Source organism: Phalacrocorax aristotelis, chromosome 1 (genome assembly GCF_949628215.1).
Source record: "Phalacrocorax aristotelis chromosome 1, bGulAri2.1, whole genome shotgun sequence".
Classification (NCBI taxonomy): Eukaryota; Metazoa; Chordata; class Aves; order Suliformes; family Phalacrocoracidae; genus Phalacrocorax; species Phalacrocorax aristotelis.
In genome coordinates this window covers 144,855,805-144,869,305 of record NC_134276.1, presented here as the reverse complement: position 1 = coordinate 144,869,305, position 13,501 = coordinate 144,855,805, and the positions used below count along the sequence as shown (strand labels likewise).

Below are 13,501 nucleotides of genomic sequence, written 5' to 3'. Positions count from 1 at the left end.
GATATAAATCCTGCTGCTGACAATAACATTTAATTAAATTATTAACTAGGTGTTGACTAATTAACTAGGGCTTTGTAAGTGTGAAGCACTCTGAATAGCTATTATTATCACACCACTTGTAACAATCTCTTTGCTGGCGCATGCGTACGCAGGATGCTGCTACAGTCTCTCTGAACCAATATCCCCATTATGCCATTGCCACTCATTGCACATAAAATGCACAAGCTCATATGCAATGCTGTTTCCCTCACAGAACTGTAAGAAAGATAAATGACATCCAATTACTAGCTGAGAACATGACATCAGACCCAGTTTGATTTCCCCAGTAGATAACTGTGTATATTCCCGTGTTAGCGAATATTTATTTTATCCAATTTCTTTTACGTCTGTATGGAAATTGAGACCTTCATCCAGCAATAATAGCATGAAATGGAATATTCTGATGGCGCTCTGTTCTTACGACCTGTTTGATATGGAGCAAAGCCCAAACTGCTGAAGTCAACAGAAGATTGACTTGAGTAGACTGTTGGAAAGAATAGAAAGTGTCGAGCTCTCATTTCTAAAAGAAATACTTTCATTTGATATCCAGGAAACAAGCATACATAAACAGTTCAGAAATATAATTTTAGAACTAAAACATATTGGGGCTTATTTTTACCCTCTTAATGTAAGCCTTGAGAATAATTCTTGGCTTCTGGTTTTCCTCAAAGGACAACTGGTTTTTATTCAATTCACTAGATCTGCATGGCAATAATATTTCAGAATATCATTGGAATTAAAGACTTTTCATTGGGTAGGCTTTTTTTTCATACATATTCTAAGATATTAGCACATTTATCTGGATATGACTATCTGTTGTATCACTAGTACAGTATTTAAATTTCCTGACAATGTTTAACTTCAAAAATTAATTCCAAGATACTGTCTCCTTTTAAAGTCCAAATAAGTTCTGTATTCAGTTCCTGTATAATATAAAAGAATAGACTATATTATCACCTATCACCACTGTCAGCTCAACTTGTAAATGACCCACGCGTACCACTACTCATATGACGTACTTTAATTCCATCAGGGAAATCACAATCATTTTTTTACCCAGTAGTTCCAACATCAGGATTAAAAAGCATTATTTAGAGATGCAGTTTTAGGCAAAGTAGGATAAAGTCAGCAAAACTGAGGCCATAAGATCCTCCCCAAGTACATGAAAGTCAAAGTGAACTTTTTGTCTCAAGGACTAGGTAGCCACCATTTACTGACTGCCTTCACAGCCTCCTCCTGCAGCCGTCTCCAGGCTCACTCTCCACCTGTTCTGCGTGCATGAACAGGGAGGGAGGAAGGGAGCTGCCCTAGCAGAGAGGGGACAGGAGCGGAAGACTGGAGCCTGCCTGCAGTCACCTTCCTACTACATACAGTGCACATCTTTGCAAGGCCACGGGCCTTTTCTTTTTTGTTCTTACTCACAGGCTGGCAAAGAATGCAGGCTCGGCGCTGGAACTACAGATTCTAAGTGCTCACAATGACTTATGATTACAGGCAATTAAAAAATGCCTAGCTTTGATAACTTGCTCAATAACTCACATTTCCGTTACTCAGGTCTACATATTTCCAATTTTAATTTGTCCAGTTCAGACTCCCATCCTTTCATTATCACACCTGCTATACTAAAGACCCTTATGGTAGCAGGAATTTGTTCACATGGATAGTAATAGACATTAATATTGTTCTTAAACAGGCTAACTACAGTGAGCTCCTCCAGTGTAAATCAGAAACCTCAGTAATAAAACCTTATTATGAACTCCTGGGAGGAAAAAACCTCATCATTTCAGTGACAGAGTTTCACCTTACTGATTTTATTGAGACAGGATTTCACCCCCTATCTTTTAATCTAATGAGAGGGATTAGGGGTCACAATGCCACATCAAATACACACTGGCAATAATAAATAGCAGTGATCAGGATTTTGCCCCGTTTAAATCCTTGTGGTGGGCACAGTGTATAGCACACATAGTCAGAGCAGATGGTGGGTTTTGTTGTTGTTTTGGTGTGGCTTTTTTTCCCCTGGGATGCAGGGGTCCTTTACTAAGGACATACGTATCACTCTGGATATAGGACCTCTCTGAGCATTATTAAAAATATTTTTGGCTTGGTGTCCTGTAGATTTCAGCCAGATTGCTTTGAAACATGTCGTTTTACAAAGAAATACTAGGATTTTTCCAGAAACCAAAAACTAGCACTGCAGAGTCGTCTTTGTTGATAACAGTTGACAAGGACTCCTCTTTCAAACACTACTTACCACAGTAACTGCAGTAGAAAAGTAGCCAGTATATTCTGTAAATGCTAACAAGCAAAAGCAGTGTAAAGTCTCTGTGGTGTGTTTCAATCAACTGAAAAACAAAAAACCTGTTTCACTCATTTTTTAAATAAGCTCAATGCAATATAATCAAAAACCACTTTTCCCCATGGTCAAGACAGCCCACCACATTATTTGATGACCTCTGGTCATGCTGTAACCTGAAGAAAGTCTATGCCACCACCTTCTAAGCTGTATCTTGAAGAAGGCTACCAAGCTAATACAATAGAAACCTACCCTAAAGTGATGGGTCAGCAGATTGAGATTACGGGGAAAACCTTTTCTTTGGAGCATCAGTTTCTAAACTAAGGGTTCAACATGCATGTCTACCACAATGAAAATCTCTGTTGGAAATCCAAGCATATACTGAGCTAGCAGTAAAGCAGAAAACAAAACATAACCCAAAATCCTATCATACTTACAATAACTTGAGAAGGATACTTTATATTGAGATGGTAAAATTTCCCAGCTTCCCACACAACACTTTTCTACTTTTATGACACTCATTGTTCCACAAAACATCTCTTTAATATTGTAATTAGCAATATTCTTGGTTTGTATAGTTGGGTTACAATGCCATTTAATACATGACAATACATGCTCAAATAAGATAATGGTGCTCTTTAGGCACATCACACTTGCTATCTTGCTGAAACACAACTTCTATTGTCCTGTCATGCTAAAACATCACTTTTAAGCAAAGGGAAAAAACTCACCAAGAAAGGAAGTGGATAGTGAAGTGCAAAGTCAGATGTCACATCTCTTTTTCTACTTATAATGAAAATATACCCCAATATTTTCTATGGGCTTCTGGCATGCATATTACTGAGAAAGTATATATGATACCTTTAATTTCAAGTACATCCACCATTATATTGAACATAATTTGTCTAAACAGATGGAAATCTAATGCTACATTAGATGCCTCAAATAGTTTATATATTGTACAGCTTTGACTAAACTTTCAGCTGAGTCCCTCCCACCTCTCCCTTCCTCCAAGTCCCTGCTGGCCCTAGAGAACTGGAATACTATTGGCATGAAACATGTTAAGTAACATGCTGATTTATGGAAAGACGCATCTCATTCTGCCAGCATAGAAAGTCCTAGGCCCTAACACAGGTAAAATAGACCAAGCAGGTTTCTTAGTGTATGAAATAATATCTAATTGATCCTTCCAAGTATCTAAGAAACAGATTTGAGCTGTTTCTCCAAAACAGGTGCTTTTCTTGTTTCCAGTCTTTTGAATGCCAGAATGTTCCACTGAACAGCTGGATCCTTAAAATTTTTTTGGAAAAAAACCCCAAAACCAAAAAACCCCCAAAACATGCATTGTATTAACCCCTCTACTTCATAATCCCAGAGAGACGGAGATGTTCACTAGGCAATACTGGTCAAGCTTCCCTGGAACTTTATTTCCTGTTTGAGATACTACACTTTACAAAAAAACCAAGGCCTGTTTACAGTGTGCTCAGGGGAAATCAAACAGAATGTTCAGAGGCATGAAAAAAGACCTATGAAGAAAGAATGGAAAAAAAAATTACTTATTTCCAACAAGTCAATTAAAAGAAAAAAGTTAGATTGTCTAATAATGTAAGATAGGAGTCCACAAGTGAAATCAGCTTTTAAGTTCAAAACAAAAAGGAGATGAACTTTCCCAAAGCTGGTAGTTAACCTGTGGATCCTGTTGGCCCCAGATGCTATAAACTAAATAAAAAAGATTACCTAAAAAAATATGCACCAGTTATTGCCAGTCTAATCCAGTAAGAGTCTTCTAATATTTCTAAAGGGATAATCTGTTCTCTAGGTTCAGTGGGTAAGACAAGAACAGATTTGTATTTCATCACAAAAAAAACCCACCCCACAGTTTTAACTGTAGAAAAATATTTTTTTAAAGTTTGAGAATAAGAAACATGGTGGTGGATTGTCTGGAAAGATTACAGAGGTCTTCAAGAGTCACAAGTGCTGCAGGTTTACAAGAACCTGCCTGGAAGAGCTTACTGTGTTAGATGTTGTCTTAAATGTTTCCCTTTCAGCAACCATCTGGTACAATAATGCTTGAATTGTTTAAGGATTGTCCCAAATTGTAGCTATTTCATTTAACAAGGCAGTACATTTAGCCAGGTATTCACTGTACGAACTAGCCATTAGTCTGGCAAATCGTCCAATCTTCCATGAACAATAAAGAGCTCCAGCGTTCTCTGGTGTGTTCAGTGACTAAAGAGGGGTTTAGGAAGGACCTGACATTACAAACACATTTGGTAGAGGCACCTACCCACCTCTAAAGACACAGAACTAAGTTACATTTGTGTCCTTTTGCTTATAAGGTAAAGCGTTTCAATCTTTTGTTCAATATGCTGGAAATTCCTCTTCTAAATTATTTTTTCAAGGATTCACATATGTCCTTATAAGCTGAGAAAAAATTTTCTACATATCAGAAGACACGCTGTAAAATCGCAGTAACCATGCGATGTTTCCCAAAAAGTGCTGCGTTGTCATTTAGCTAGCAAAAGAAGCAAAGAAATAGGCATTTTGCCAGAAACAAAGAATGTATGACAAAGCGTACGTTTCTGGTTTTTTTACTTGGTTTTAGTCAAGAACTTATTTTACACTCCTTAAATGTTGGGCTATAAAGCACTACACCACCAATATTATTAAAGGCCAAACAAGGGCAACAGAGAGTGGTTTTTTGTAGTCCCATCTTCTGCTGGCAGTTTTCTGCACTAACAGGGAAGTTAAGACACAGGAATGGCTACATTAACATGTAATGTAATGGATCAATGGCCCATCTTTAGGGTGAAACAGTGGTGAGGACCTAGCACTCACACCATATGCAATTTAGGGGTGTTTAATTTCATACTAGCTTTAATTTGCTGCCACAGCCTGAATGCCCTTGAAGAGCTAGAATGTATTTGCTGTCTTGCTATCTTATGCTTTTCAGTTCGGTCTTACCCACACGAAATATTCAGTTCATATGCTCTGCAACTGCGCAGTTATATGAGCCAAAACATTTAAGCAGGTGAGAGCTGGAGATTCCATTCAAAAAGCACGTTTCTAGTCTATGCTAAAACTGTAACATGCGCAACGTGCTTTCTGGTTTTGATTCCTTCTTGGATCTTTGCTCTTTACCGCTGTTATAATTAATTTAGCCTTAAACGGAATTTCAACTAAAGTTTACAATTTATTGAATAGAGACAAGCAAGCAGCGCTGGATGCACGGGGGATCCTTCCACCTAAAGTGCATCCCGTCATACAATACTACAGGGTTTATATTCAGTTACTTAATAAGAATTAGTAAAAACACGCCTAAGTTTACACTCATTGGTCAGTGATAAGCATCCCACTTGCCGTTGGTCAGCTGTATTTAAATTAGCCACGCTTGCCATGTAGATTAGCACGCATGCTCTTTACAGGTGTGGGGGGGCAAGTCTTTTTGGTGCTGAATTGGGTCGGTGGTCGCAATCTCCCCCTGCCGGAATTACCTTTCCCCCAGTTTCCATGCTTCAGCGCCTTCTGAGCCAGGAAGTTCCCTGTTATAACTACTGGCTGATTTGTGGCCTTCCCTTATCTTGGCACTCTCCTTTGTATCAGGATGTTTCCACTGTTAGTGACAAACCGCCAATCAACATTCCAACCATTAAGACAGTTAGCAAGTCAATTGAACGGCCCTCGGTTACACAAGCACAAACAGTTCCATATTGACACGAATCAGATGAACACATTTCACACCGCTATCCTGCCTTCGGAGCAGTCTCATTCCAGTACTGCACTCAAACAAGGATGGATGAGCAAGAAACATGCATCTAGCCTGTTTTTAATTTACTTGTATATGAGTAACACTAGCAACAGTATGAACTGTTCCATATATAACTTTAAAACAAGATAAAGAGGAAATGCTATTAATGAAACTAAACGCAGCTAGCTGGAGGACAGACAGCTGAATAATCTTCTCTACATTAATTTGCTACGCCACACGCTGCTGTGTTTTGTGCATACGGTTTGTGTTTGCAGTATCACATTCCAGCCCATGACATTATTTAGTCTTTTTGTAAGATTAGAAAGAAGGGAAAATAATCCAACCAGAGCTACTATTTGGCTCAACATCTCGGGACTGTTTTACCAAAAAACAAGGGTTCTTTTATATTCCCGCTCCCGGCCACGCCAGCAGTCAACCCGCGACCCACGGGCTCCCACCCAACCCCGTTCCACGCTGCCAGGCTCCCGCCCGTGGGCACACACCCGACCTCGCTCCCGGCCAGCCCGGTTCCTTTGGTCTCCCCCGAGTCCCCACAGCACTGCTTCCTGAACAAAGAGCTTTTCAGGCATCAAAAAGTCAAACCCTGCCTACAAGAACCATATCAAATCCTATTTCTGATAACTAAATTCCATTTAATCTATCCATAATCCCTCAAATACTCCAAATATTTCTATTTAAGAAGGAAAAAAAAACCCACCAAACCCAAACACCCAAACCCACAGGGTTTGGTTTAAGCCCTGTAAAGGGCAATCCCACCGCGCCCCCCAGCCCGAGGCTGGCCCGGCTCCCTCCTCGGGGAAGCCGGAGACAGAGCAGGCCCAAGCCGCGGGCAGGGCCCCCCAAGCGGGTCTCGCCAGCTGGCACCGCCGGGACGGGGCCTCCGCCGGGCCGCCGAGCGGCCCGGCCCCAGCGCGGACCCGGCATCGGGCCCCGCGGAGGCGAGGCTGGATGGGAGAAGAGAAGCGGCGCGGGTCCGGCCCGGCTGCGAAGGGGCTGAGCGCCGAGTGGCCCCAGTCCCATCCCGCCGGTGTCCCAGGCCGCCCCCGGCATCGATGACTCGGCGCTCAAACACCCTGACTTCCCTTGGAAGGACCGCCGCCTCGCTAGTGCAGAACCCATCGAGGAATCGGCGTTCGACTTCTAGCAGGGTCTCCGTGACCGGCGGCGCCATCTTGGCGTGTGGGCGGAGCGATACCGGCAGGAACGATCTGCGCGGTGGCGTAGGGCGGGGCGCCCCGCGGCCTCGCCGCCGCCGCCCCCACCCCCCCAACCCCCGGCGGGAGGGGAGCGAACAACGTCCTGTCCCGACCCATCCTGGGTTCCTACGCCCGCTCTGCCGGCCGCAGAGCGGTGGTGACCCGGTAAGCAGCGCATGCGCCCAACTGCCGTTCCCTCCCCGCCCCGGGTTGCGTCAGGGGGCGCGCGCCCCGTGGCCGTTGCGGCGCCAGGCCCGGGCAGCGGCGGCGGCAATGGGCGGGCAGCCGCAGACCGCTGCTCGCCGCGGCGCATGCGCGCCCGCTGCCCCCCCCCACCGCCGGCTGCCCCCCCCGCTCCCCCCCTTCCCGCGCCCCGCCGCTCGATGGAACACGCGCCCTTGTTTTTCCCCTGCAGCCGTCGGGACGAGGAGGAAGATGCCGGGGAAGCTGAAGGTCAAAATCGTGGCAGGGCGCCATTTGCCGGTGATGGACCGCGCTAGCGACTTGACCGACGCCTTTGTGGAGGTTTGCGGGACGGGAGGGGTGCTGAGCCCCGGAGGGCGTGTGTGTGGAGAAGGAAGAGGAAGAAGAAGAGGAGGGCGCCTCCGCCGCGGCGCCCCCTCGGGTCGGGGGCGCGGCAGCAGCAGCTACTGTGGCCCCCCGGGGCGGTGGCAGGTGCTGCCGTCGTTACGTAGGGGATGCTGCCGGTCGCGGCCCGGGGCGCGCTCGGTGCCTCAGGGCTCGGCTGCAGAGCTGCGCTGCCGGCTGCAGCCGCCGGGGCGGGGAGAGCGGGCCAGCCCCGGGCAGAGCCGGGCCCGGTGGGCCGGCGTACCCCGCGGCGGGGCTGCTGGCATGGCAAGGGGCGCCCTGAGCCCAGGGCCGCGGGGGTGATTTAAAAGCAGTTTCTGATTTACCCGTGGGAGTGATTTCTAGCCGGTAGCCACGTAGAATTTGAATGACATTTTAGAATTAGCCTGCTCCTTTTCAGCTTCTCTTGGCTGAAGGTTGTTAATGAATGGCTCTTGTCAGTATCGCAGCCAAATGGAATCCATTTCAGGATTCGATAGATGCGCCGTAAGCAGGACAGAGAAGTAGTAAAAGCATGTTTAAGTAATTTGTATCTCTGCATATATGAAGTGCAGAGTGTTTGTACAGGCTTTACTTTTAAGGCCAATATTCACATTTCTATTTAAAGTGTTTGAAATACTAAAATACTTTCGAAGGGAATTTTTATTGGACAGATGTTTAATATTGCTTGCATGTTTAGATCATTTTATTGCACCAAAACTATCTAACCTCAACCTTCTTTACAACCATATAGGTAACAGGCAATGTATGAGGCATTTCTCAGGAAGGGATTACAAAATAAGTTGATGTGACCCTTCTGTTTGATGATTCATTATTTCCAGTATGAATAACTTAGAATATTTCAGACATATTCCTTAGATTCCGAAATCACACTCTCAGAAAAAGCAAAGAGGTGTTTAAAGATGGAATGCTATGTAAATTCATGCTTGTACCACAAATAGTAATTGAGGTTGTCACAACGCTGCAATTAAGGTAGGAAGACAGAATGTCATTCTAGAACTGTATAAATTGAAAAGTCTGATGATAATTATATCAAAATAGATTTTGGTGTACAAGTCCATGTTTGGTTTGGTGCTTAAAAATTTGATTGACATTAGACGCTAAGCACATCGCTTTGTGGGACAGTAAATTGATAATAAAGTGAAAATGTACTAGTGCTTTTCAATGGAGCTGAAATTGTATGCAGTTCTATTTTATTACATTAATGGCAATCGTTTATTATCTCAGTGTTTGGCCTGAGATGTTTCATCAGTCAGTTTTTAATTTATAAACATTTCTCTTGTAATTTTAAATTTGATTAATAGGCAGCCTGCAACAGCTTGATGCATGCTGCTAGGGAACAGGGACAAACAGGAAATACAGTTCTCTGAGTTTCATTTGGCCCCTTTTTATGCTTCCTTGTGGAGAAACAGCTCTCTTCTCCTGTTGGTCACTTGTTTCCAACCCAACTCCATCTGTGCCAGTCCCTCTGTCGAGTAGCTGTGTACCAAAATAGATTTCGAAATACATCTGGTTGAAGGCTAGCTTAGCAAAAAAGGAAAACAAAATTTTTCAGAAAGATCAGTTTGCTTAGATGGGTTAATACGCAGCTTCATGAATGCCTTGGTACAAGTAAGACTAAAGAGATGAGTAGATGGGGCCTTGCTTTTAGGACTTACTTGGAAAGACTGTGGGAACTACCCTTTCCACGTATGGAGTGGGCAAGGCAGCAGGTGAGATTTACGTCAAAATAAATTGAGCTTGAAGCTTTTGTTTTATTTTTCAGTGTAAGGTTGCTGAACACCTTTCTAAAACATTTTCCCTTAAATAAAAATGAGAAGCTGAAGTAATGTTAAGGTACTAATTGATAAGTAGCCTTTAATTTCTTTGTTAAATTTTCTAAAATAAATCTTGAATTGGAAAAGAAAATGAGTAGAGGCTTTAGAGCTCTTGGCTCAGGGTTGCATACCTTGGACTTTGCCAGCATGTGAGATCTGGAGCAAATTAGGACAATTTCTTCTGTAATTGTGCTTCTAAATTCGTACAGCGGGACAGCAGCATAGTGCTTGATTATCTCTACTAGCTTTAATGAACTAGCTTGACTACTGGAGAAGTTCAGTTACAGCTGCCTGGGGCTCCAAGGGAACGAATTTATTCCCTAGACAACATGTAAAAATAGGTTGGGTGGAGCTCTAGGCGCTTGCATCTTGGCAGCTTCTGGTATATACGGTAGCTCCGTTGAAACTGGCTGCATCCACCTTTTGATAGCTAGATGATTTTTTACACTAAGCTTGCTTATTCCTGTGTTTTTATACCACTCTGACTTTTAACTTTAATGCTTGCTTTGAAGTAACTTCTTTTTGAAAAGCTGTACTGTTCGTTGAATCAAATACGGGGCCCTGCCATTTTTTTTTTTTTTTTTGGTCATGAATGCTGTATAGAGCTCTGTTGACTGATGTATGTATGGCAATATATACAGAGCTCAGTGTGAACTCATAGTCCAGTTCTGCAGTGCTTTGGGCTTTTTAAACTAACTGGGTGTACTTAAGCAAGTGCAGAATCTCTTTAGAGTTGGGGTATGCGCTTATGCAAAATAATCACCATATTACTGAAACGTATGAAGTGTTTATTTAATACCTCTTGTGCAAAAGTGTTTAAAAAATTGCTATACGGTTTTCAAAAGCCAAGTCAGCCTAAATTTAGTCTCCAAAATCCATTTAGAGTTTTAAAAAGAAAACAGCATTCAAAATCCACAACTGTCTGTGACTGCAGCATTTATTTTATATCAGCACACTCATTGTTTCCTTAAGAATCTTGAATGAATTAAAAAACATTATTTTCGGTGTTTGTAAGTAACATCAGATAGTTGGTATGAGTTGAAGTACTCATTTTGAGGGGCAGCATTCAGAGAACAAGAAGTTTGTAAATGGTTTGGAATGAAAGCTGCTGTGAAATAAAGGCTTTTGCATTGTGCAGTATGGTTTCTTGATGTATGCAGCGTCACAGAAATCCAGTTTCACTTTTTAAAAAAACAAATAAACAAACGGGCTAGTCCTGAAATAGACTCCTGTGGAGACCAAATGGAGATTCCTGAAATAGGCTACTATGTGGTTGAAGATGCATTAATCAACAGAAGTATGGAGAATATTTAATTTTCAGTAACTGGAGGTTACAGGGAGATATATATATACACACACACACATATATATATAGAGAGAGAGAGGTATGTGTATAGATATGTAGTCCCTCTAACCTTTTTGACTATATGCTTTCTGGAATTTTCTGTATTTTAAGAAAGGAATAGAAACTGATAAGGTGTTTCCCCCTTGCTGCTCTGAGTTTACTGATATGTGTCCAGCATATCAAGACTGCAGCTAATGGAGATGGTTTCAGTTGTTGTCTGGTGTGTATCTGGGGAGATTTCTTAAATTTAAGAATTAAATTTACCAATGTTACAGTTTTATTTCTATATTTCTTTTCTCAGTTGTCAATAAAGGTGATTTAGAGAGAGAGCAATAGTAGGACATAAACTATCGATATTTAGATAGAATGCTTTTTCGTACAGTATTTCTAAACAGAAGGCAAAAGGCGGTGTACCAAATGACTTAGAATAGCCAATATAAGCAATATTTTACCTCTCAAGTGATTGAGGAGAAAAAGAAATTATTCTAATAGTGGGAGAGAGATATTTATCGGAATTCTTGTTGTTATGTGGAAAGTTAATTACTGATACATGTGAATTGATTAAAAAAGCTACCCTCACTGAAAAAAAAGTCTTCATATTGTTGAAATATGTATTTGAAACTATTTGCATGTATAGATGTGAGTTTATAAATTTATTTATTAATATTTTTTATTCATAACAAAATGCTTGAATTTTTAGGTAAAATTTGGAAATACAACGTTTAAGACAGATGTGTATCCCAAATCACTTAATCCTCAGTGGAATTCTGAGTGGTTCAAATTCGAAGTAAGTATTTTGTAAGAGTTTGCCTGTATCTATGTAGACATTCTGCCCTTAATGAAATAATTACATTTCAGACAGAAAATGAGTTTTGAGGAATGAAGTATATTTCTATTTAAATACACATGAAGCCTTTTAAGCAAACCTATCTACAGTTAGACCTTGTTCGCTAAAGGTGTCTCATTGGCTTTTTAGGACTGTTTGTAAAGATAAAAGCTTGTCAGGTTGGATCCAATGTTACCCTGGGTGTAATAAAAAAGACAAGACAGAGGTAAAAGTGGGGGGAGAATAGCACTATGGATTAGGCTTTCAGATATCAGCACAGTTACACTTGTATTTTTATTTAAGGGGTAATTTTGAGTAAGGAAAGTTAATTGCGATTTGAAATGTTACTTCGGGTTGCACTTAACAAAGAAGAAAATGGAGAATTCCTGTGAGAAAAATACAACATAAAGAGCTTGGACAACAATTATTGAACACTTTCTTTTCCCATTTCCTTATGTAATAATGAGGGTGCTCAGCATATTCCTGTAATTGGTGGTTGCTTTCCAGGATCTGATTTGTTGATGTCCTTTGACATTATGCTCTGAACAAGTGTTTACATATTCCTTTTTTCTGTTGTTATTACTGCATTTTTTTAATTAAAAAAAAAAAAGTAGTGGTATTTAGAATAAATTAGTTGTTAAAATATTTCGATATATAGTGCTGGTTCATGGATCTTGTGGAACTCTGGTTCCAGGATTTCACCAGCCTGTGAAGGGTAAAATAAAAATAAGTGAAGGTGTTGTTTAGGTACAGGAAAGTGAAGTTACAGATTTATCTGTGTCAGGTCACTGTACATAACTAACTCTCCTCTTTTTTGCATTTGTTTTTCAGTAGTGTTTCCCTGCAAGTTTTGTTTTTTTTTCTTAAATACTCAGATTCCTTGTTAATATTTCTCTCTAGGTAGATGATGAAGAGCTACAAGATGAGCCTCTCCAAATCACAGTTCTTGATCATGATACGTACAGTGCTAATGATGCCATCGGCAAAGTGTACATAGATATTGATCCTTTGCTCTATAGTGAAGCAGCTACGGTTATTTCAGGATGGTTTCCTATTTATGATACCATTCATGGTAAGATTTGCTAATTTGAAAGTAAAAAAAGTTGTATGAGATGTAATCTGCATCTTACAATCTTCATTTCTGTTAGCTGTCTTCAGAAATTTGTAATAATTTTAGGCTTGGGAGCTGGAAAGCTACTTTTCTGGCACTTTTTTCCATATTTCTGGCATGAGAAAATTTCTGGCATAGTAGTGGTTCAGACTAGTGCTTGGCAGAACGCCTTTCGCAGAACTTGTGACAAGTGGAAGAAATCTTCACATGACATTTAAAATAAATAGTGCAAAATTCAGATTAAAAAAAAGACCCAAACATACTTTTCCAATTCCCACATGTTTACTAAAAGAATATATTTTTGCTGAAGTGACCTGGGTGGGGTGTGCCTTCCTGGGATGTTGGATAAACTTCACTTGAGATGAAGGGACAGGATGTGACATATCTTCAATATGAAGTACAGAATGAAATTCCTTTTCCCTGCAGAAAGTACTCTCAGTGCTAGGTAGATTTCATCAGAATATCTTGACGGTATGAGAAAATGAAGTTAGTATTTTTGCCTTTAATTTTAATA

General features: G+C 41.2%; 1 protein-coding gene across 13 annotated transcripts in view; it reads left to right on the top strand.

The window, feature by feature from the left end:
• The first annotated feature begins 6,152 nt into the window (after nt 1-6,152).
• The window catches only part of C2CD5 (C2 calcium dependent domain containing 5), a 71,324-nt gene continuing 63,975 nt past the window's right edge, over nt 6,153-13,501 (top strand). For 10 of the 13 annotated variants that reach the window (XM_075114117.1, XM_075114077.1, XM_075114067.1 and 7 more), the window contains exons 1-4: nt 6,153-7,457; nt 7,716-7,825; nt 11,751-11,837; nt 12,777-12,948. In XM_075114117.1, coding sequence (XP_074970218.1) covers nt 7,157-7,457; nt 7,716-7,825; nt 11,751-11,837; nt 12,777-12,948 — 670 coding nt within the window. In that variant the 5' untranslated portion in view covers nt 6,153-7,156. Of the gene's footprint in view, nt 7,466-7,715; nt 7,826-9,705; nt 9,725-11,750; nt 11,838-12,776; nt 12,949-13,501 lie in introns of those variants that run through there. The other 3 variants (XM_075114138.1, XM_075114127.1, XM_075114147.1) reach the window with 3 other exon arrangements.